Source organism: Amblyomma maculatum, chromosome 4 (assembly GCF_055883805.1).
Source record: "Amblyomma maculatum isolate TAMU_Amacu chromosome 4, ASM5588380v1, whole genome shotgun sequence".
NCBI classification, from domain to species: domain Eukaryota; kingdom Metazoa; phylum Arthropoda; class Arachnida; order Ixodida; family Ixodidae; genus Amblyomma; species Amblyomma maculatum.
In genome coordinates this window covers 102,814,600-102,838,606 of record NC_139347.1, presented here as the reverse complement: position 1 = coordinate 102,838,606, position 24,007 = coordinate 102,814,600, and the positions used below count along the sequence as shown (strand labels likewise).

Below are 24,007 nucleotides of genomic sequence, written 5' to 3'. Positions count from 1 at the left end.
TTGGGGGACGAAGACTATCTGGCGTTCTTTATGACACCCGCCATACTGTATTACAGGATTATTTGTCTTTTACTTGCCTTTAGGCGCGTCTGCTAGACCGGGTTCAAATTCGAAACCTAGTGTTCCGTAGCAAAATACTATACGGAAGGTGCCAGATGTGAGGTAACCCCTTTGCTTGTCGTTAGCAGTACCGCGAAATAAAATTACTGTTAACCACAATGCTTGCACTCGCTTTCTCTGAATCGCAATATTCCATACTAACGGGTCTTGAAGGTAGCCTTTTTAGTTCTCAGTCTCAGAACTTGCTTGTTGTTCGGACATAAACGCTCCACTCATTTCTTCTGGTAGCCGCACTGAAGCATCCTCTCGAAGTAACCCGTATTGCTGTGAAAAAATTCCTCTTGAGCATTGAAATCAAAGTCTTCTTGCGTCCCGCCAAAATCTTTCGGTATGAGTTCTGGAGGAGCGACTTCGTGTAGCTCTGAAATGTCCCCAGCCAGGAAGTGTAGCTGAAATCAAGAAAGATGAATCAGTGTTTATATCGCGGGCAGCCATCATTTGAGATTCTGAAATTTCTGTGTAACGTCTGGCGTAACTTCAATGCATTAGCAAATCTTCCATTAACATTAAAGCAGCGGTAGCATTTTCTAAGAATTTGTTTTGTTTTAGTTTCATTTATTGTGACGTGAATTATGCATAAATTATGGCCCCGGGGTTCTGAATGGGTCGAAAGAGAGCGTAAAATATTTTAGTTAATACTCATGGTACATTAACGCAAAATCACTAGCTAGAGAAAAAGGTTTCTTCTATCGTATTCCTCTTCGTTGAACACACAGCGCATTGAAATTTGCTCTATTGACCGTTAATAAAGAAACCATGAAGCCCAATTTCATTTGCGAATTTTCTCGTTAAATTAGCATCTTGGACTAACAGGGACAGGGCAGAAAAATAACACAAATCAATTTCATTTCATTGGGTTCGAAATATTTCATTTAGTTGGGTTTCTCAAAGTGAGTTCAGATGTTAGCGCAGTGCTCTGGAATTTTTTTTTCTTCGCAACGCTAAAAGCAATAAATGGAGCACACACTATAGGATACCAGAAGAATGTCGCAGTCACGCAAGTAGCGTGCTGGTTGTTGCTAAAAACGCGAGATAACTTGTTTTTAAAGCGTGTTTCGATCCTATGCTCTTGTCCTTAAAGACTAAATTACATTCGATCGTGACTTCCAAACCAAGTCGGGGGACATGGATTATTCTAAGGCACCAGTCCGCCGTCAATATCTGCTACGATGTTTGAGAGAAGATAGTTAAAATACTATGCTACTATTATTCGCGTATGTTTCATGCTTGTGTACACTAAACGTAAAGTATGTCTCCGTGGGAATAAATAGCTCAACAATCGAATTCTAAGAAATAGCACGAGCGTTGGCTCATGATGTCAGCACTTCTGTCGTACTCTGTTGCTGTGGTTTTTCTGTTGCTGAACATCAACTAGCTGATATCGCCATTCTCAAAGTATGTGCTCTAAAAGACCCTCATGATATGGAACAATGCTTTGGCCAATTTGTTACACATTGTTTGCTGTTTCGTTGAATATATTAACGTGGCGCTTTATGATGTTTGTCTGCATTGGTTATAAATGCCATCTTCCGTAAAGGCAAGCAATTTTATTTAACAATGATGCGCAACTGCTTAGTTCATGTGGACCGATAATTTCAATACTTGGCAGAAGGCTGTACCACAACAGGGGAAACCGCAACTGGTGATCGGAGACGTAGGTGTTAGGGCAAGCACCAACCGTTTCTTCAGCTTCGTCGTCTATCACTGTGTTATCCATCGTCGTCCTCTTTAGTGGCGCATACGTAACAATATAATGAGCTGTTCGTTGATACGAGATACACACGTGTAGTTTAAAGCATGAAATGCTTCTAGCCTCCATTTTCGGTAGGCTGGGACGAGAACCGTTGGGAAATTGCGATGAGCCTGAAGCCTGGCATGAAGGCTGAGATAAAGCCGGACCTAACTGAAAATGTTTGATGAAATTTTTAGTAAAAATTGCATGAAGAAAAACAAGAAAACTTCACGTTGTTGCTTTGTCCAAGAATAGAATGAATGTCAGTATAAGGTAAAGCCTCAATTCCAAATGACTATATCTGGCAGTCCCTCCCGAGTTATGTACAAGGAATGGCCGTCTTCATCCTGATTCATCAATTTCTCCGCCTGATCCGCTAACAGTTGCTGTAGCCACTAAACAGCGAGTTATGACATATTAAACAGCTAAAAATGCAAGAGTAAAATATCTAGCGGTACCTGCCCATAACCAAAGTGAAGCGGCTGAATCGCCCGACACATAACGACCAAAAGAACCGAAGGAAGCCGAGCGCGCCTTCCACATGACTAATTTCTATTGGCGATTCCGAACATGAGTATGCTTCAATGAACGACTTTGGTTTCGAATTTTGAGCTCTGGCTGGACTGTAGCGGTAGAGCGCAGCGGATCGCTGATTGTAGCTTGCAGTAAGGAAAGTAGTTGACGGCAGATGCTCTCCCGGCGGCGAAACTAGGGAGACAATATGGGCTACCCAGCACGAGAAACACTCGCGAGCAAAGGCTGGATCAGGTCGAGCAGGCAAAATACGAGAAAAATATAATATGAGCATACTAGGCCACGTATTATCTCGAAAATGCCACTTGGTTTGTGCCGTTTATTTCATACTTACAACTATAGCCTCGAAAGTTTCTGTGGCATAAACATTAAAGGGTTTTTTTTTTTGTTTGTTTAACCATACGTAAAAGCCACAGCCTCCAGGGAACGCGAAGCTTTATAAAAGTCATTATGTGCTGCTTCATGATTTGTTAATGCATAATGAAATATTATTGGGTCGCTCAAGATTTGCCTTAATACAAACGTGATCGGGCCTATAGCACCGCAATTTTATTTTTTGCGTATTTAAGTAGGATTTTTGGGAAAAGGAAAGCGTAGTATGTGCACCACTATAACTCTGTTTACAGGAAAGGTGGGGTATCTTTTGCAGTTTTCGGTGGACACCTGATCAGCAGCGCAAGGGAAGGGCCTCAACTACAGGTCTCCCTTATTTGCATAGAGGGGCGGAGGTAGTGAAGGGTGGCTGCTCCTGGTCCTACCGGGCTGGGACTGGTTGATCAACTCCGCTTGCGGTGGAGGCTGGCCTGCCACCAAATTTTGATCTGTTGTAGGCCGTCACTGCAACCACCACCGCTTAGGTGGTGGACGACGGCTGTTGCGGCGCGCGTCTTTCTCTCCTTCCTGTTTTTCTTTCTTCTCTACTTTCTCTCTTCTATTCTCACGAGGCCGTGCAGGTGGCTCAGCTACAGAGCCAGTAGTGCATTTTCTTTTCCTTCTTCATACAGCCGCAACAACAACAACATTATTTGCATCCCATTCCGAACACCTCCGATAAAACCTGCTCCAAAACTTGTGCATGGCGATGGCTTTTCGTCAGAACGAGCTTTTTGCTCTCTAGTGGAATGATCAGTAAATGAATTTAATGACAAACTTTCTAATCACTGAGATGAGAGCAAGCTTGTATAGCATGGCAGCAAAGGTGTAGAATCTTCTTGGGGAACTAACAGGTGGCAGCAGCAGCATGTAGCACGATTTTTGGTGCTACATGCTGCTGTAACATATTAGCGACTGAAAATACCCCTGACTTCGCCTGTTTCTGCCATTCGCGCGAGTAGCTTGCATCACCGGTGTTCCTGTCTGTTTAAGCAGCTTGAATAGACTCCGCCTTTGTCCTTCCTTGTCAGCGGGACAAAACATTCGCCTTCCTTCACCACTTTTCGTAATATAAACGCGCAGAGTTCTGCAACTTCACATTCATTTGCTGGTTAGCGCCAGCGGAGGCTCGCATTGTTTTCTTCGTTTTCTCTTCAACGGCCTAGCCTGTCTACAGCGATCTTCGCAATACTTTTGCTGCACCGAAAGGAGTGTTGAAAGATGACGAGGACGACTCCGAACGGGTGATGTGGAAGGAAGGATGGAAGGGCAAACTTTATTTAGCCCTATATTATTTTGGCGGTTTTTGGGGCGTCTTCGGAGAAGTCTGCTTGTTGCATCCACAAGAGTCTTCTCCGTCGACCTCGTCCACTTTTACACAATGGTTGGTTGCCCTCAGTCCAGGGCTCCGCTGGCTACTACCACCCGTTGCGCTCGCTGTACCAGACCTTGCTGGTCTTCGCAGCGGTCGCTCGACAGCAGTCTCCCATTGCTCCGCCCTCGGGTTTCGAATTTTGGGGACCACATCTATATTTTGACAGGCCCATGTGATGTGATATAGTGTTGGTTTTTCATTGCACTACGGACATCTGTCCGCGTATATGGTAGGGTGCATTTATGTTTTTAGTATGTGTAGGTTTGGGTATGAACCAGTCTGTAATTGTTTCCAAATGACCGCTTCCTATCTGTTGAGAGAACTGTGCTGGGGGGAATATCGCAATCTGCTGCCTCTATAGTTTTCAGAATGGCCGAGTATGCCTTGGGTGCTGGGAAAAGTTCCGCGGACTCGTCGGATGGGTGACGCGCAAAAAATGCAGCGATGGGCATTTCCGAGCTGTAAGCGATACCGTGTAGAAAGTTGACTGTGCCACTTTCAAATAAATCGAATAGTTTGTTTTGAATGCTAGTGGCATAGTCGGTTAACTCTTTTGTTCTGGAGCCTTTAGAGCGGTATGCTTTTATGTCGGCACAGCGAATTTTGGCGCGCTGACCGCCTCGGTAAAGGGAGAAAATCGATATGTTTAAAGAGGGATTAAGTGTTTGTTGCATACAGCCAATATCCATTCATTTTGGCGATTTAAATCGTCTCCAACGCTAAGACAGGATGTCATTGCCCCTATTAGGCAGTTTGCTAAATTGCATATGTTGCTTAATTATTACTATTTTATAGGATAATTGTTTCAGTACAGCTCGTCGCCAGGTTGTGTGTGGTTTTTACATCTTTATTGTCCTGCGGAGCTCTGCTTGATGACCGGGATAGCATGCCATATTTTACAGCGGTCATGTAAGTCGGTAATTTTGATCTTACCCTGCTTAGAAGCTTTGACGAGAGGAATGGCCTTACAAATGCATGAATGATCCTAAAGACCGGTGGAGTGTTGAGGTAGTAGACTGCTTTTAACCTAATGGGCAATGAGTCCTGAAAAATAGAAGGCGAAAAAGAAAAGAGCAAAACAACAAAAGGGTACTACGATTAGCACTTTTTTTGAAGACTCTAAGCAATGGCATTTGTTTTATTTTAATGCCATATTATTCGTCTTCCCGTCACACCAAAAACACACTGGCGTCAGAGATGAATTAATCCAATTGGTGGGGACAGTGAGGACGTAACAGAGGTGACGTGACCACCAGCGGCCAATCACAGAACGCCTAAAAGAGTAAAGTCCAAAAATGACCCCTTGGCCAACCGCCGAACATTTGGGATCCAATCTCAACCACGGGATGGTATTCGGGTGATATTCTGACGAATGCAGTATCGAAACTGAATTAGCAGCACAAAGGAAATACAGGGAAAGCTCTAACTCCATCGCATTCCCCTCTAAGGAGACTTAAATTGTCGCGTAGTTTTTTTTCTTTTTCCAAATGCACTTTCCAATATGTTAAAAAACAAAAGAAAAAGTAAACGTTTCATTGTTTGCTCTTCTCCGAGGCTTGGAAGTACGATACAATTCATATTCTTATTTATACAGCAAAGGATCCCCAAACAAGGGCATGAAGTGAGCAAAGCAAGGTGTAAAGCTACCGGAAAGAGCAACTTGCCTGTCCAATAGCGACGATCCTTCGGGCGTATCGTGGGGTTAATTGCATCGTGTGGTGCAGCCCAAAGCCTTTTAGGTCTATGATGGCCACGAGACCCCGTACCTGCGTCTCTTGTTGCCGCAGGTTGGATTCTGTCGCCACTAATGCGCACCTCATAAGGTCGTCCATCGAGCAGATATCGGTATTCCATTTTCCTTTCAGAAAAAGAGAAAAAAGCGTTTAGTGTGCTCTTGTAAAGTTAATAAATAAAAAACTTCGAGGGACAAAATGCGAAAATACAAGATATTTAGAAAATGGGCACGATTTGACTATCATCCTACTTGTGAGCGAACATTCACGACTGCGGAAGCACTTGCTTAGACAGCATTGGAGAATAAGTGGTCGATAATTCCGCCTAAAGAAGCGACATTTATTTCTGCATGCTATTCGCCGCGCTATTCTTGAAATTCAGCTATTTTGCTTTTATTGTGCGAATATAATGCAACATGCAACATATAGCTTTACGATACTATTTGTATTAGACATAATACTCATGCTCTACAGGTTAGCTCATCGGTATAATCTTGGTTAGTTGTATTGGTTTGAAATCACTACTTCACGAGTTCTAAACGGTTGACCAAAAGGGCTTCGCTGTTAAGATGGGAGGGGGGGGGGGGGGGGGATGGCGAGGTCAAAATACAGCCTCAAGCTTCTGTGGCGACAATGTATGTGGCATGCCGCCTCTAGAAAGAAGTTCTGTGGCTACCGGGCAGTGCAGACGTGGAGCTTCGAAAGTTGAAATAAACGTGGCAGCCGATGCTAGCGTGTATTTCATAGCAATTAGAATGCTCGTGTTAAATTATAAATTGATTTGCCTCTTCTGCGTAATAGTTTGGCGCTGGTACAAGTGGGAAAATTGGAGGCATTCACCAAGTTGGAGGTACCCGACGGTTCTTCCGCGTGCATTTCTGGCAAACATGATGAGGCTGTGATCGTGGAAAACATTCCTGTAGGGGATTTGCGATGGCGTTAGGTTGTCGAAGTACTCCGGCACATCCCTGCGTGCCCGAAGATACTTCTTCATAGCCTTGAAAGCATCCTCCACTCGATACTTCTTGACCCGAAGAAACGTGAGCAGAACGTCATCTGGAGGAACTCGGAGGCGTTCATCCTCTGCAAACAAAATAAAATTTCGAACGATAAAGAGAGGAACGAAGAGCGTGGCTGAAATTCTTTCTGTGAAGGCCTTTGGGGAATCGGCCTGGTCGACATATTAGGCAGGGATTATGCAGCAAGTGTTATCACAGTTTACAGCATTTGGTAATCGTTGTTTCACCATTTCAGAACAGCGCAACCATATGGTCACGGTAGTTGACAGAAAGCGTTACGGTTGATTGAGATTTAAAAAAAAGAAATCCGCCAACGTTGCCACTCACCAGATGCTTGATAGCTTAGTGTTTACTTTCTCGAAGCCAGGTGAGAAGATATGTGAACCGTTTTGCGGTATAGTTGATTGGAAAGACCAGAAATATAGTGTTCATGTGAGAGGTGAATCTGCATACAACTCTCGGGCGAGGAAGCGTGCATTTCTGCAAATGTGTTTCAAGCACTATATAGGGGGATGCATTTACCCAGGCTCTTTGTATATGTGATCACTGGTGAGCTCTTGTGAGAAACGGATGCAGTTTATTCTATAAACGAGTGCGTTGTATTCCGCGTTTCCATATGATCGCGCTGGGCCTTAGCGCTCCTATTAATTCATTTTCCATGTCGGTAATCTTTCGCCTCACATTGATCCTTGGATGTGGCCGCTGTACTTATTTAATACATTTATTAAGGAATATGTTTTCATGTTTTCACTGGAATAAAAAGAGGGCATAATGCATGGTGCCTGAAGGTAAAAAATGTATACAATGTAAATTTCGAATTGTAAAAGGGAAAGCAGCGGAACCCCAAAACATCTGCTAAATATTGAAAACGTTTTTGGCAAGCTCCGGCAGCATTTCAAATGGAACAGAATCTTCCACCCCATACATTTTTATTCTTATTCTGTTTTGAGCATTTATGACGGGCGTAGCGCTACTCAGGCATTTCAATAAAGCGAGCTACAAAACATACGGATACAATGAGACAGAACCATGTTATGACTGAGTGCCGTATATGTTGACCTGAATTCGTCAAGTACCGACCTCGCGGCCACAAAAAAAAAAAAATAAATAAAAATGTGCTGTGCGCTTTGCGCTGGATTGCTGTGCACTGACTTGCTGTGCGCTGGATGAAGAGTTTCGTATCAACTACCGCAAGCGCCATAATTAAGGTAGACTCAATGTCGTCCGCAGACAGGTACTGTTGTGCTCAGAGGAAATTAACCAATGTAATCTGTCCAGACGTTGTTGCTCAGAACATCGTTTTAGGAGGTACAGACCAAACCGCCGCCAAATGAGCTGCCTATAGAATCAAAATCTGTGGTAAAAAATAGGGTTTATCAATCTTCACCTCCCTTTGTAGTGTGCATATAAACAACCTGGACAATTTTTCGTTCGGTAGTGGGCATCATTAATCCGCTTTTCGCAGGAAAGATGCACACGACTATCTGATGCGTTGGGAGAACAGACTGTAAATAGACGTGGTCTACAAAAAAACTTTCAAGATTGGTGAACTCCCTAATAATGCACGAGGTTGCCAAGCAGCCCGCTTTGTTGAAGTGGTATGTAATGGCAAAAGGCAGAGCTGCGCTGGGGGCAATTTCAGCTGCACTGTGCTGACAAAATAAACAAATTTTGTTATCTGCATTTGTATTTCGTGCTTTAAACAGTACTACATCAGATGGGCGCCTGATATTTCACTAAATATGTATTTAAGTGCGGTTCATGACCTGCAATGAAAGTATGTCTCTTCTTGTACTTTACAGTAGTCTAAGGACCCAGAGTGACTATATGGTCACGGGCTGTAATTCAAAAACTAACAGTGCAACATCAACAATATTTTGAATAAGAATAATATGAGTGAAAGTACGTTAAAATATAGCATTTACTTTAGCAACATGTAAACAAAAAAGACAGTGGCCATTATTCTTTTGAGTAAATAGACGCCACCTATTCGAGTGAATTATCCTTTTCATGTGAGCGCCATGTTGCGTGCTCCCACCTTTTTCAGTTTCATGCTTTCTATGCAACATGTAGCAAGGGAAACACGCCCGTTAAAGGGGGCTCTCAAAGCGAAATTATCTTACACCATTAAAACTTACTCTTTGTCGTGGTGGACGGAGGGGTGCTATTATCACACTGTGATAATAACATGTATAATAACGGGCTACTGCTGTCGTGCAGATTTTTTTATCAAATCTGGTAATAACCTCCTCGCGCACTTCGTCAAGCTGAGAATAAATGTTTCCATCCGTCATACCCGACGTCCTGAAGCATGGATTATTCCACACCACGGGCGAACTATATTATGCACTCGTTATCATACACCCTCCTTGTGCTGTTAAATCTATTGGAAGAAGTATCAGTTGATCCCTATGGTAAATCCAGTGATGAAATGAAATTGGGTTTTTCACATTTGCGTGCGTGATATGCGTAAAATGCTTTTATGTCCACGTGTGGTTTACTGTCATATGACTGTTTTTCTTATTCGTGCGTTTTACTGTAGTTATTTCTTTAACTACTGCATATTCTCGATGAATTCGAAAGGGTTTATAAGACCTGCGTTTGTAATCTCTGGAACGATTTAATAGCCGTACCTGTTAAAATGGTAATCTGTAAGGAGCCTGGGCCCACGTTAAGCCGTTCTCACGGCTTTTAGTCGAGCCTCCTCCTCTCAGAAGGAAATACAAAGAACTGAATTTATTTGAATAGATAATCACGTTGCATCCGCGCGGAGCCACCAAAATTGACCCGCGCATTTACCTTTTTGGAGGAAAAAAGGGGCACTACAAGTCAAATGGGCTGGGCGGGAAGGTAATTTCTCTGTTTTTGAGACCTTTTGCCGAAAAGGCTATTACGTAATACGAACAAGCAATGTGCTTCCAGGCTTTGCTCTGGCACGAGGAAACACAAATAATTTGAAGCTTCAAGTGCTTCGTTTCTAAGGGCCATCAAGGCCAGTAAGGTGTTACCGCTCCCATCGTTTTGCGGTGACAAGCAAAGCCGGGACGTTAGATTTTATTTTAAGAAGTTGCAGTCTTTAGAATATCCATAATTTAAGGGCTGTTTACAACTCACTTAAACCACCTAAATTGCAGCTCAATAATTCCATTAACTAGTCTGTGTTGACTAGAAAAGCCACTGAGGCTTCATATTTTCGGCGCCAATGCATACAAAATAAACATTGCTTATATTGCATAACGTACTGCATCAATGCAATGTGTTTCCTTGCTAGTTTACTCCAAATACAACTGCTCTTATCAATGGACTGTTACAGAGACTGAGTAAAAAAAATATGTGCCCAAATGAATATCTTGTTTGATGGTTATATAGTCGACTATAATTAGCGAGGCAGCCTTTTATTAACTTTTATGGCATTAATAATAACTATTACTACATTTTCATCCACAATAGAAGTGTTTGCCGAAGTGAACTCTGCCAACAGTCGGTCTGGATGTGCTTACTATACAGGGACGAAAGCTTTTTTTACCTTGAAGAAGCTGTCGCAACCTCTCCAGGGACTTTTCCTTGACTTCCGGGGTTTCTCCCAGTTCTCGCCTCGCCACGATTTCGAGGTCGAGGCACTCCGAAGAATCGTCGATGAACTTGTACTGCGAAATTATGAAATAACCAGAAGGAATTACGAGCTGTTGAAATATGAGATGCTTAGTGGCTGTTCTATCTTCTGAAGGTTTTGTTTAGGATATGCGTCTGTGATAGTTTATTACCTGCTTTATGATTTCTATCAACTTAATCTACTGTAGTACAATTACTCGGAAGGATTTTCGCACCTCTAGTATAATCCGAGCAAATGTGGGATACGTTAAACATCTTACGCAGCAAGCGTACGCTTCTATTCGGGGAAAAAGAAGCCTGTGATGCTCATTTTTGGCTAGACAATTTTATTGTTAACGCGATAGCACCTGGAGTGCCGTGAGGGGCGAACGTTTCAATTAATGAATCAATCAGTGTTATCATTATGCGCACAAGCAATTTACGTATCAGTGGTTGGACCCGTAGCCAGAGGCTAGTTTTGAGTCGAAAACATAAGAATGAAGAGATACAGGCAATCTTTTCAAAGAAACAAAAAAACCTACCTGTATATTACAATATATACAGATAAAAAGGAAATAACAAAAATGCTATTAACAGGTTCATGTGGTGGTACATAATTATTAAAAGTCGGTATGCTATACAGAGCGGAGTAAGCAAACACACATGACAACGGCACTGTAAAAAGGTACAGACCTGAGTTAGATGTCTTGGATACGAAATACCATATGTATTTACATAAGAGAGAAACTTTCAGCGCTTCAGACAAAATAGTAAGTTTTCAAATTTTAAGAAAATTTTGTTTGTCTTAAACAAACCAGAAATTGTTCCAGGCTTTTGCACCATCATACTAAATGAGTCTTTCTCCATAAATATTTTTTGTAGGGGCAGATTGAAGTTGCAAACGTGAAGTCTCTTCTGTGTCGTAAAGAGCTGTAGGATAAGCACACGGAAAATGGCTGCTTATTTCTGCTTAGGCTATGTACAGCGCGTGCTGTTTGTCACGCAAATGATCGAATGGTAAAATTTCAGATGAACAATTAAAGGATTACTAGGCACATTATGTTTCGCGAAGTTTATGATTCTTATTACTCGCTTTTGTAAGCGTTTAATAGTCAAGATATGAGGTGATAATCGAGCCCCAGTATTCAACCCAGTAGGACAAGGGGCTACTGATATTGCTGCGATTTATTCGAACCTTTATTTGTTCCTTTTTGGCAGCCGCCGGCATGTGGTCTTATCACTGCGATTCCAGCGCGCGGATGGTTTCTGTATTCTTTATTTGTTCATGTTCGACGCTTTATCAATTTATTTGTCGAGCAAGATGCGTTTGGACCTATATCGAAAATTCCAGCCACTCGATCGCGTGTGTTTCGACAATGTTTCAGGTTATGCCAGTCACCGTTTGCGGCTTTATCTATAGATGCTTCTGCGCTGCCTTTAAATTGAGCGTTGACGTGTGCGACAGGTAGTCTCAGTTCGATGACCAGAGAGCAGGTTTGTTGCTATCGCCATCGCCGAGTTGTTTAGTTCTTTTGCGGATGCAAGTCAGCCCAATAAAGAGTTGATTTCAGTGCGACTACGCCTGTCTTCTCTTTTGGTCCCTGCGACCTTGTCACTCCCACGTGACAATACATACAAAGTTTAAGATTCGCAACGTGTTGGTGTCAATGTAATATCGCGCATGTAGAAGGATATAGCAACCTGAAGCTATTTTTCAGCACACTGTAATCAAACTATTTTCAATCTAGATTGCGGTCAAAAACAGCACCAAGATAGTTGAAAAAGCTTGTTTGTGTGAATGCATTGTTATTAACAGTGTTATTTAGCAGTGCTTTATATTTAGTTTTTCAGTGAATGAAACACTTTGTAGTTTAATCAGTAGTAAGGTTAGAGTTTTTGTAATAAACCAGAATGAAATGTTAGCTAACTCTATGTATAATTTATCTTGAAGTTGGACATCGTTATTAGCAGTAAAAACGACTTAAATATCATCAGCGTACATAAGCGTTTCCGAATCGGCAGCTCCTTGAGGCGACTCATAAACATGAAGTGTAAATAGCAATGGTCCAAGCAATGGCATCTGCGGAACTCCTGGGCGTATAACTTGTAATGATGTTTTCTTTACTGAGATTATTCGCTGGAAGCTGAGAAAACGATTGCAGGCACTCCTAAAACAATGCACATTAAACTTGTCCAGCAGAATAATGTGGTCCATCTTGTCAAAAACTTTCCTTATATCTAAGAATACTACCGCAGCAATCTTATTGTTGTGCTCAATGTTTAGATAGGAGAAAGAACGGGAGAAGACGTTGAGTAGTTTGCAAGGGAAGCCATGCTGCCCAGGACAAATGATTTGTACTTGTCAAGAAACTTGCGAATGCACCTTGATATCAGCTTTTCGAAAATGATATTCACAACACTCAAAACTGAAATGGGTCCATAGCTAGAGGGATTAGATTGATCGCCTTTTTAGAAGCAGGTGGAACTTTGCTTAAAGCCTAGTGACTAGCTAGCTGGTTTTGCATACTCGAGCTTAGTAGTAGTTCTTTTCGTGTCATCCGTGTTATCACTGCGCCGCAATTTCCAGGTGTAAGTTTGGCTATTTTCATTCGTGACGGATATGTACCAGTGAATAGGCAGTGGTTAAATGGGAAGCATAAAATTGGCCAGGTACGGCAGCCTGTTTTTATAAGGCACACAGTGATTCTGTCAACACAATCCGCTTTTATTCATGGGTAAAATGGTGACGGTAAAGTGTATTTTATTACGATCAATATCTTACATAACAAACTTGTTTGATCTTGGAGCAAGACTGGTAACAGACATGTTACTAGTGCTTATCTTATCAGCTAAAATTAAGCCAGTGCTGGTGAAGTGAGAAATGAAGATCTCGAGTGTACTCTGAGTAGTAATCTCAGGCGTCAGTTGTTTGCGGGAGTTCCAAACACCTCATGAACAATATTGCACTTTTTATGTGTTACCGGAAGCTTGTCACAAAGCTGTCGACGTCGGCCTCTGTGTGGAGCTCCCAACTTGTTTAGGGTCATTTTCTTTCCTCCGCATGTCAACCTTGGCAAGGCATTCAAGCTGCGCGTCAGCAGAAACATTTATTTTAGCGCTACCACTCACAGCCCCCATCTACCGCTGCCACGCACCTTCAGCCGCGTACGCGTTGAATGGCCCCTGCTTGCAGAGTCCGCCGGAATTTGACAGGAAAGTGAGGCCATCTATCGTCATCAGGGTGATCTGAGCAAGCGCTCTGATGCTCGCGAAGTAACGGTAGCGGTAAGCGGTAGCGATACACCAAGTCTCTAAGATCTCACAGCTTTCTTGAACAACCTTGAATTTTCCACAGCTTTCTGCACATTAGAGACTTTTAGTTTAGCGCTACCGCTTACCGCTATCGTCTACCGCTAACGCGTGAGCGTCAGTACGCATGCGTAGATCACCCGGAAGGTAACAGATGGCGTCACTTTCCTGTCAAATTCCGCCGGACTCCGCTCGCAGGGGCCAATAAGCCCATGCTGGACTGACGGCGCGCGGTAGCAGTAGACGTCCGGGGTTAGCGGCAGCGGTAAAATAAATGTATCTATTATCTTTCAGGAAGACGGAAGAGACATTCCTATGAGGGCAGTGTATAGCACGAGGAAAATACTATGAATATTTTTTGGCATTGAAATTTCCGCTCTAAGGCCTGATCTGAGGCTAATTGCCTTTGGTTACCTTCTTCACGAACGTCATTTGAAGTAATATCATTCGGAAGATATAACATCAATATTTTCGGGTATATTTTACTCATTTTTCCACAGTGGCGTATGCCGAGACCGACAGCTACCATGCCACTCCGATGCCTCCCACAGTGTTCCGGTATAGGCTCACATTAGAAGCAGAGTTATAGAGTACTACAGCAGAGTTGCGCGAAGGTCCAACATTACGTTGATAACTATGCGGGAAAGCCTCTGCTCACGTGCCAGGGGGCCCGATTAAGATAGTACCAGGGGTGTTGGGTGGTTTCCGTGTTTTCTCATAGCCCGCTAGTTACGATGGGTCAGACACGGCGCGTTTTTTCCCTATAAAGGCCCTACCACTGATGCGGTAGTGTAGCATTAACACTTTCGAATAAAAACTATATATCGAAAGTTCTGCTCTCAGCAGCCTGCGAATATTTTCTTCAGTTAAGATGCAAGGCCTAAGCTGTTACGGTGCATTTCGGTGCCTCCGTCGCCTCTGCTAAACTTCCCACATGTGCATTCGTGTCCCCGTTGCACTGGTAACGGTGTCGCAGTACACGCGACATTGTTAAATTAAGAGTTAGCTTAGCGTCCACGGTCGCCAGAATCGCGTGCCACCTGCCGCCAGTGACAGCGCCACTACCGACAGCGCCACTACTGACAGCGTCACGGGCAGATGGCGCCACGGGCCCATGAGAAGTAAAAGTTTCCGAAAGGAGATCTGCGCATGCGGATCTGCAGCGCTATATTTGTGTCGGCTGCGCCGCGTAATACTGGAACGTTTCAAGAGCGGTGCGAGAAAAACAGTCGTGGAACTCTGCTCGGTATGGGAGCGTATAAAACCAACACTGACCGGTGACGTAGGAATGATGCGGTGGCGCTGCCGTCGTCAAACCGGCACGACTGGCGTTGAAAATAAAGCTTAGTGCCCCTAGGTATACATGGAACAAAAAGATTTCAAAGCAGTTTGCTTATTTCGCAGTGTACGTATGATGTCATTCGGCTAAAAGTAACTATGAAACCCGTAGAACACATTGTGAAACTAGGAACCTTTAATACATAGGCGGAGCATTTTCAAAATCCACGAAAAGTCTAGCGATGCAAGTCGGAAGCACGGCTCATAGAAACACGCAAAGATTGAAGGAACGTAGCTTGTTAGGCCAGTTAGTACATGGAATGTGACAAAACCAGCGGAAAGGACGCATTCACAAAGAGAACTGCACTGTTGTTGGCAATTCACCAAGTAAAATATCAGTCGTGCTTCCAGCTTCGTCCTGTGTACTTATTCTCCTTGGGAGTGCGTCGTTTCCACTGGAACGTTTTCACTTAGCATGCAAGAAGAACTTACAAAAATAACTTCCAGGTTTCAGAGAGCATCAATGAGAGGTTAAGGGAGCACAGAAATGCGCGTGCAGCATTGTCAGCTCCAGGAAACCTGGCGACCCATTGCTCTGTTGTGGAAAAGACAGCACTCAACAGGACGCAAGGGGTAAACATTGTGTAACCAGGTTCACAGAAACCAAGGTGCTGGCTCGGGCAAAATACGCTTTGAAAAGAGAGATTATTGAAGCTTTTAATGATTTCGGGTCAATAAGGGGAATGTGTGAGTATTCCATCTGTGGCGCACAGCAAGAAGGAATCGCTTCTGCTTCGTTTAGGCAAAAGGGCAAGATGATAGGCGCAATTTGCCATTATTTTCGGTTTATTTGTTCCTTCAAAATTTTCGTTGGTAGTGTGCGCATAACCAGTGTGAACGTTTTGCTGTAATCTCTTGTGTGTGTTTGTGTTTGTGAGTGACTATGCAGCGCCAGAATTCATCAGGTTCATCTAACCAACTAGCCCACTCGCAAGTACCAGTGAGCAACAATAGATACCGCAGATGGTTTGGTTAAAAGTTAGCGAATGTTTTGAGGAAAACGTATGACGAAGTATGCTTTAGCATCTTGAAGTCTACCAATTTTTAAAGTGACTCGATAGATGTGAATTCTCAATGCTGACATACCACTGTCAAAGGAGTTATCCGCTGAGTGCTTCTCGCAATCGCTACAGCTTCTCGTGTTGTCCTACCAGCTGCCACACAGGCTATATTTCCCCTTAAATACTGCCGTTTAATGATACAAACATTTTAGCTGAAGGCAGTCCTCCCCCGGCACGATAAAGGAACAGCGCGCAGGAGCACAAGATCAAAATGCCTCGTCTCGTCCGCGCTCAGATAGAGCGTCGTCAGCGCCGCCTTCTGCGGCAGTGGGCCGTTCTCTTTCGCTCCCATGTCATGACGTTCGAAAAGTTCCTTTTGAATGTAATTTTCCCTAGTCTGCACACCTTGAACGACCGTTATTAGTAAGTAGACTCCATGCATATGTCAGCATATCAGGCTACAAAAGAAGCTTGCGGGATTCGGAGTAACACCCAGCGGATAACGAGCCTGTCGGCGATATGTGCGGTTTCACAACATATATCTTTAGCGCCGTTTTAAAAATATATTACCTCCGGAATGGCATAGCATACTTCCACACATATTTCTTTAAAACTCTCGCCAATGATTAACGACCAGCCACCTCTTCTGGGGGCCCTCAGAAACGAGGCAAATGTTGCGGCAAATTGTGTTTACGTGTGTTTCTGTGGGTAGCCCTTCCAGAGCACCCCTATACGCTTCGCGGTGTTTTATAAATAGTTCGCATCTGAGAAGGCCTTTCATGCTATCACAAGCCGTTCTATCAAAACGCGACATGATAGGTGTTCCGTGAAATTAGAAACCTGTTTTTGATACTTTTCACCCCAGTCTGCAGCGGCGCGCGAGCGGCCCCTTTCTTTATAAACTCGGTTTTGGTCTGCAGAGGAACATCAACGAATGAATGAATGAATGAATGAATGAATGAATGAATGAATGAATGAATGAATGAATGAATGAATGAATGAATGAATGAATGAATGAACGAACGGACGGGCGGATGAATGAATGGATGGATGAAAACAAGGATGAATGGAAACAAGGATGAATGAATGAATTAATTAATTAATTAATGGACGGACGGAAGTCAAGGTCGTCCCCTTTGCAACAGGGTAGAGACTGTTTTCACCATGCTGAACTCTTCTTTTTATGCTTCTTAAATTAAATCAATTTTTTAATTGCCCATTTTGCATCGGCAGGCTCTTAGCTCTTGCTATTTATTTTCATACAAGCCTCCCTTCTTTCCATTTGTCTTTTTTTATGGCAGCCTCGTTTACTCGTTCAGAGTGCAGGAGAAAATTCAGAGGTAAACTTTTGCTACGCTTTGAAAGCTTAGGCTATTATGTCAAAATGTTTATAAAAGTGTCTTAACATTATCCTCCATAGTTGCCTCACAGATAGTTTCAAGATCTCAGCCCCTTGGTTTTCTACGACAGGCTTAACTATTTAGTGCAAGCGGATGAACAACATTGAAGGCTTTTTTTTTTTTTTTTTGCTAGGCTCCGGGCCATGCACCACTCCAATCAAAATAGGCATAGCAGTATCTTACAATATCCTAGTGCTTTAAGAATTAAAAAATGCTTCCCAGAGGGCTTGCAGGAAGTAGGTTTGTGAGGTCAACAACACCGCGCTTCATTTCATGTACTTGAACTGCAGTTAACACAACCGAGCAGGGAATATTTTCTTCAGCTTCGGAAAAAATGAATGAAAAAAATCCGAGGACAAAAATTTCGAGGAAAAGGAAAAGTCATTGCAACTATGTAGGTATTAATGCTATTTTACTATGAGAGCCCTTATGCAGAGCCATTCCGGAGCGTTCATGTAATTGATGCCGTGGACTTAGGCAGGTGCCTCGCGGTGCATCCAGAGGAAGGTGCTCCTGCGGGGAAAGGTGGCCGAAAGGTTCTGCGATTTACTGCGATCCTATAAAGAATCTGTATGTGGTTCCCATTCCCTCCGCTGTGGCTTGCTTACAGTTTTCGAGAAGCGCCGCAATGTGCCGTTATCCTTCAACGGCTGAGCACGAACACATAGACGAGGGAGAGAGAGAGACTGTGGATAGACCGAGGTTCCTTTCGTAGGTTAAGTGAAGAAGCACTGCTTGTTAGCGAAGAACCGCGCCATCGACTTGTACTATGCTACGTCTGTACGTACTACATCACAGTTGTCAGGGTGTGAATAGGATAAAAAGTAATAGCACGCCATTTTTACTTCTGACGTGCCGTACCATTGCATGTAAACAACTTGATACCGCGTCGCTGGCGCCGCCTGGAAGAGAGCGAAAAAAAATAGTTCATGGTCAGCGCACTCACCTCTCCCTTTCCGTGCCACATGTCTCGAAGGCGAAAACAACAGAACCGCTTTGCACACCACCGAGGACAACGTACGGCTGCGGAGACGATGGGGCGTCAGTTGCGATGAAGCTGCATTTCTCTAATTCTTTCACTACTTTCCAGAGAAGCCTGTGTGCTTGCCACAAGAAGCGGATTGGATGCCCAACTTTCCCGTTGTTCACAACACTTAGTTGGGAAGACCGTTGTTTGCTATTAAGCAGACCATCCTCAGCACGACCGAACGGACAGCTGGCATGGAACGTTTCACTCGCAGCTGTGTCAAGCACTTCCCGTCCGACGCCGAACCGGCTGCGTTCAAGGTTAGCACGTGTGATCGCCGACTAGAGGCGCTGGTGTTTTTCTCGCTTCGCAATCGCAGTAAGCAGCGAAGCGACGGTGAGCTGCAGGCATGTGCAGGAAGCCAATAACTTGACAGAGAGAACATATCCTCCTTTATCTCCTTATCAGCCAGCGAGAAGCTCGCTGACGCACGCAGAATGAATGCGCGGCACAAGCTGGTATTTCATGAGAAACTTATCTGAAGCATTTTTTTTTTGTTTATTCTCGTTCTTTACATCCAGTGCGGCGAGTGAGTTGCAGGTCGATGACAGCAGCAGTGATGATATATATTAGGTTTGAGTGTCTTTGAAGTGTTTTTCTTATATTATTCGACAGCTTTCTAGGAATTCGTCGTTGATGTCTGCGCAAGATAAACTGCACAGGAAGACAGACACTATATGATAGAGTGTAATGATGAGAGGATTAACAAAGTGAGTTTAGTGATTAACTTCTTCATTTCCGTTGGGCCATATTGTATTCCGAAATTAAAGGCCCTAGATATCGAAGTTGAGCTCTGACTTTAAATTATCGAAATCTACAGCGTGGTTCTAAATATCGAGCGCCAGAACACGCGTTCGAAATCTGGTCGAGTGAGCTGCTTTGTATTGCGTGTTTATAAAGTTTATAAAAAGGGCATCGCTATGCGTGATACTGTCGCTAAAATCGCGCTAAATTTACCAGCTTCATCCAGTACGCAAACGTCGTCTGTTTTTGCGAGCGGAGCCATGTTATGAATATGCAATGCGGGAAAGCCTGAACGAGCTTTCAAATGAGTGTTTTTTCTCTTGAGATATTTCAAACAGCATTGCCCATTAAGAAAATTTAAAATAAACATGCAAGACACACCTTTGATGCTGCTGGCCCTTAATTTCGTAATTGTAGTCTTGCCCCTTACTTAAAAAAAAAATAGAAGAGGCCGTCATAATTATTATGACTAAGCGTGTAATCATCAATTTCAAGCTGCTGATCCTAAGTACGCGGGTTCAATCCCTGACGCGGTGACCGCTTTCAGAAAGCAACTCTGCCGAGTACTGTTCAAAAACAGGGCACTTTCGATATTGAGTGCAGGTGGGCCAAAATTTCCCGAATTGACCACTACAGTGTCCGTCGTAGCCCGACTCCCTTTGGAACGTTTAAGCAGCCAGGAAATGCCTTTTGGAGAAATAAGATAACATAAGACGTTTTGAGCTAGATTTATATGCACCGGTGGTATCGGCGATTATTAATAATGCACCCGCCTTACCCTTTCCCCTCCCCTCCGCCTATCTCTGCTTATACACTCCGAGACCTAAGAAAATTATAGTGAGAGCACCTCGCGAACTGCGCTCCGGTCTTGAATATGTCTGTTACTGAGGTTTAGTTGCAGTGGTTTAGTTTACCAAGTCCCGGCTGTGAAGCTTTCCCGAGCGTAGGTTTCCTCCCTGTCACATATTCAATACTCACTGCCTATATTTTCCTTCTCGTCTGCTTTGACCGCGGCGCGACTGCCCCTGTAGAATGGTTAAGAAGCGGTGAATCGTAATCACGGGCGCAAACGCACTGGCCTCACTCGTGCACTCCTGATTGCTCACGCAACTACCCGAGCAGACGACTTTACCAGCTACCGGAAGTGTGCTAGTGACGTAATGGCCGTTGTGACTATAACGGATGGTAGCCTCTGGTGACCTGTCGGTCACCGTGACGCCTGTATTTTCGTGACGTATATTGTTAGAATGGTACTTGCAAACGTCACCTTTTCACAATGAGGAATTGGCTGCTTAGTATGTATGTATGTATGTATGTATGTATGTATGTATGTATGTATGTATGTATGTATGTATGTATGTATGTATGTATGTATGTATGTATGTATGTATGTATGTATGTATGTATGTATGTATGTATGTATGTATGTATGTATGTATGTATGTATGTATGTATGTATGTATGCGTGCATGTATGTATGCGTGTATGTATGTATGCGTGTATGTATGTATGTATGTATGCGTGTATGTATGTATGTATGTATGTATGTATGTATGTATGTATGTATGTATGTATGTATGTATGTATGTATGTATGTAACTAATAGTAGATCAATTGCTCTATTGGGGAGCTATACATTAGATTAACGCCCAATAGCATTTAGACTACCCACTGAACACATTTATCAGCAGTCTCTGAAACCCGTTTGGTAGTGCCTTTAAACCTTATAAAATAAAGCCTTATACGATTGTGAACACTCAGCCGGTGACCGAGCTCGGGAAAACTGCACAGAAATGCCATATAGCGGTAGCGAGAAGGACAGCGTTATCGTCAGTGACACGTGCATGTGGATAAAATGGGGCACCGCCACAATTATCTCGATCCCAGATAGCTGTTGCTAGATGAAGTCGCAATGCAGTTTTCCCCGAGCTCCGCCATGGACTCAGTGTTGTATACCACTTTTGCTCCCGACAGTACAGGGTCATCCACTTCTATCAATATCACGGTCGCTGTTTTCGGAGCCGCATTGCGTCCGACACAGATGCATATCGAAGCAAAGTGATACATGCACAGATATACCTGGAGGTTTTGCTTCACATGGCTTGCCACTTTTCTTTATAGCGGGGCCCGGTCGGACGCGGTGCCGTTTTGAAAGCAGTAACCGTGTTATAGCTAGAAGTGGGCGAGGCTGTACATGCGATCCCCCTGGGTGTAAAAAAAAAACCCTTCTGCATAGACCGCGCACACGTGTCTCTTATACTTTAACTCCGAATATTTGGTCGTAGTCAGGATGCACTTTTTCATGTTGACAAAGTCTGTAGTGCTACAGATAGACGGACGGCTTTAAATATATAGGAACGTGACAAACATACATGTAATTCTAATGAAAGCTTTAAATGTCCGCCTTCTGAGAGGCGCATCGCTCTTCGCCAAAGTCTTCGGGCTACGGAAAAAATGTAAACAGTTACGGTGCAAAAAGTGGGGATAAATTGGATCTAAATTCTTGAGAGGTTCACTGCCCTAACTACAGCGATTAGAAATAATTATCAGGAAGGCCGATGTAGGGTTTTGGTCATTTCTCACTACGCCAGGTTATTTCGAGCTGTCAGGTATGGGCGGTTTTCATCATGAGGAAGATTTAGAGGCCAAACTTCTGTGTTAAACCTGGTGGTCGCCATGTGACTTTGGGGTATAGTCACCTGGACCACCAAGTGGCCCGTGACCACTGTCAAATTCAAGGTCATGGGAGGTGCCGTCGGGTATGCACGGTTTTCACCTTGAGGAAGATTTAGAAGTCAAAATGCTGTGTTAAGCCTGTGATTGCATTGTTGTTGCCACCAAGTCGTCCGTGACCACTCTCAAAGTCACGTGAGGTGAGGTCAGTGTGACTAGAAGTAGAAGGTGCTAGAGGAACGATACGTGTATAAATAAGAGCCCCCGGATTCCTGCCTAGTTTACAACACTGCGCGAGATGGAGGAGATCGAACATCCTGCTACATTAGCGCGTCAAAACACGAGGAAGGCACTTCAGAATGAGGCCCCTTAAAAGGCGGCGTACCGAAAAGACCAATGAAGAACGAGCTTTATGTTTGGAGAAACGGACAATGTGTTTAATCCAAGCTTGGCAATGAGCGTAGCCATTAATATGAAGCTTTCGCTTTTCTCCAGGGTTAACCAAAGTTAAACCACCTGGTAATTTTTTCGCTTTAATCATCCAGCGTCTAGTTTTTCCGTCTTTATGAAGCAATTTAGCCACACGTTTCCCATTCTCACAGTCGTGAGGATGGTACATGAAGAGGGAACTGCCTTGGTTGTGCCATTTCGATATACACAATGGTACAGGTTGCGATAAGCATCACGATGTAAGAGGGATTATCCAACTGCCCCAGTCGGCCAAAGTGAAGGGCTGAAGTCGTCTACTCGACACTTAGTAGGACACTAAGAAAATACAATTAGGTAGAACTAGCGCAACATCATTAGCACTCTCCGGAGATAGAATGACTTAGAATAAATAACTTGAGTGTTGCACATGTATCGTTGCCAGGGTCATAATCAGAGGTGCCGAATAAGAGTTGATTTCATGATTCCATGGATTTTTATTTTGCGATTTTTAAGGTTTTCAGGTGACGTGATTCAGTGGCTTCTCTCTCTTTGATTGCCAGAACCTCCGGATAGCATCATTGTACAGCCATGAAGAAGGCCTCGTACGTGTTGGTAAGATTTCAACCGAGGGTTCACTGTGACAACCCTATCATATTAAAACAAACAAACAAAGCAAAACAGGTAGATAATATCAAATTTGCTAGCACTCCTTCACTGCCTGTACATAAGGTGGCTGTCGGGAGATGACACACCCTTTTGCGCAAGTATTGACCGTTCGATTAAACACAGAGTGAAAAATACTGTAGCAAAATCAGTCTAGTTACATTTAGATCCAAACATTTCGAAGTAGCATCACATTCTTTGCGTTAGCCACAGATATGACCATACTAATTACTCTACGTGCAATGTCCAGTTCACTTCTTTGGGTAACCACACTGAAGGATTGTTTCAAAGTAATCCGTCTTGCTCTGGAAAAACTTCTCTTGTGCATTAAAGTCATAATCTTCCTGCGTTCCGCCAAACTTCTTCGGTATTAACTCAGGAGGCACAACTTCATGAAGTTCCGAAATGTCACCCGCCAGAAAGTGCACCTGAAAATACGAACGACACGGGTGTAAACTTAGGCATTAGGGAAAAACCGACCTCACTTTTTTCACAAAAAAGTGTCTTTTAGCATACGTAAGCCATTACTCGGCTTGATCTGAACTAAACAGGAATAAAGGCTGAATCAGAACTGGTGCTTGGGGACTGCTGTTTTCTTCACTTGTTATCACCATCTACTGGCCAGCCTATGAAGGCTACATCTTTGGCTTTATTCGACAAACATGAATTGCTTTCTTCACAGCAACGGCACTAAGATTTAATTGTTGCCGCGAATTATTTCATGAAGAGAAAACATAACGATGCTGGGTGTCAAGCATGTTACGGAATTTGGTCTCTGGCATTCAGTTGCATAAACAACGACTAAAGCGCATGATCATGGTGTCCAAAGTAAGACCCACATACTTACAATATGAAATATCAACTCTCATATTATATCTGCTGCATCTGGTACTTCATGCTTCCAAAAAGGCAATTCCAGGAACTTTTTTATTCTTATGGAGCACTTT

General features: G+C 43.4%; 2 protein-coding genes across 3 annotated transcripts in view; both read right to left on the bottom strand.

The window, feature by feature from the left end:
- On the bottom strand, positions 1 to 18,775 carry LOC146191891 (retinaldehyde-binding protein 1-like). The gene is made up of 6 exons (XM_084602330.1): positions 18,471 to 18,775; positions 10,412 to 10,532; positions 6,707 to 6,949; positions 5,798 to 5,991; positions 5,067 to 5,177; positions 1 to 509 (listed from the first exon to the last, which is right to left on the bottom strand). Exons 1-6 carry the CDS (start codon positions 18,489 to 18,491, stop codon positions 333 to 335), a joined length of 867 nt encoding a protein of 288 aa, XP_084458456.1. The 5' UTR covers positions 18,492 to 18,775; the 3' UTR covers positions 1 to 332.
- Positions 18,776 to 22,849: 4,074 nt separating this feature from the next.
- LOC146191890 (retinaldehyde-binding protein 1-like) overlaps positions 22,850 to 24,007 on the bottom strand; it is a 33,849-nt gene continuing 32,691 nt past the window's right edge. The window contains exon 7 of one of the 2 annotated variants that reach the window (XM_084602329.1): positions 22,850 to 23,488. In XM_084602329.1, the coding sequence (XP_084458455.1) occupies positions 23,312 to 23,488 (177 nt within the window). In that variant the 3' untranslated portion in view covers positions 22,850 to 23,311. The remainder of the gene's footprint in view (positions 23,489 to 24,007) is intronic. The other variant, XM_084602328.1, reaches the window with a different exon arrangement.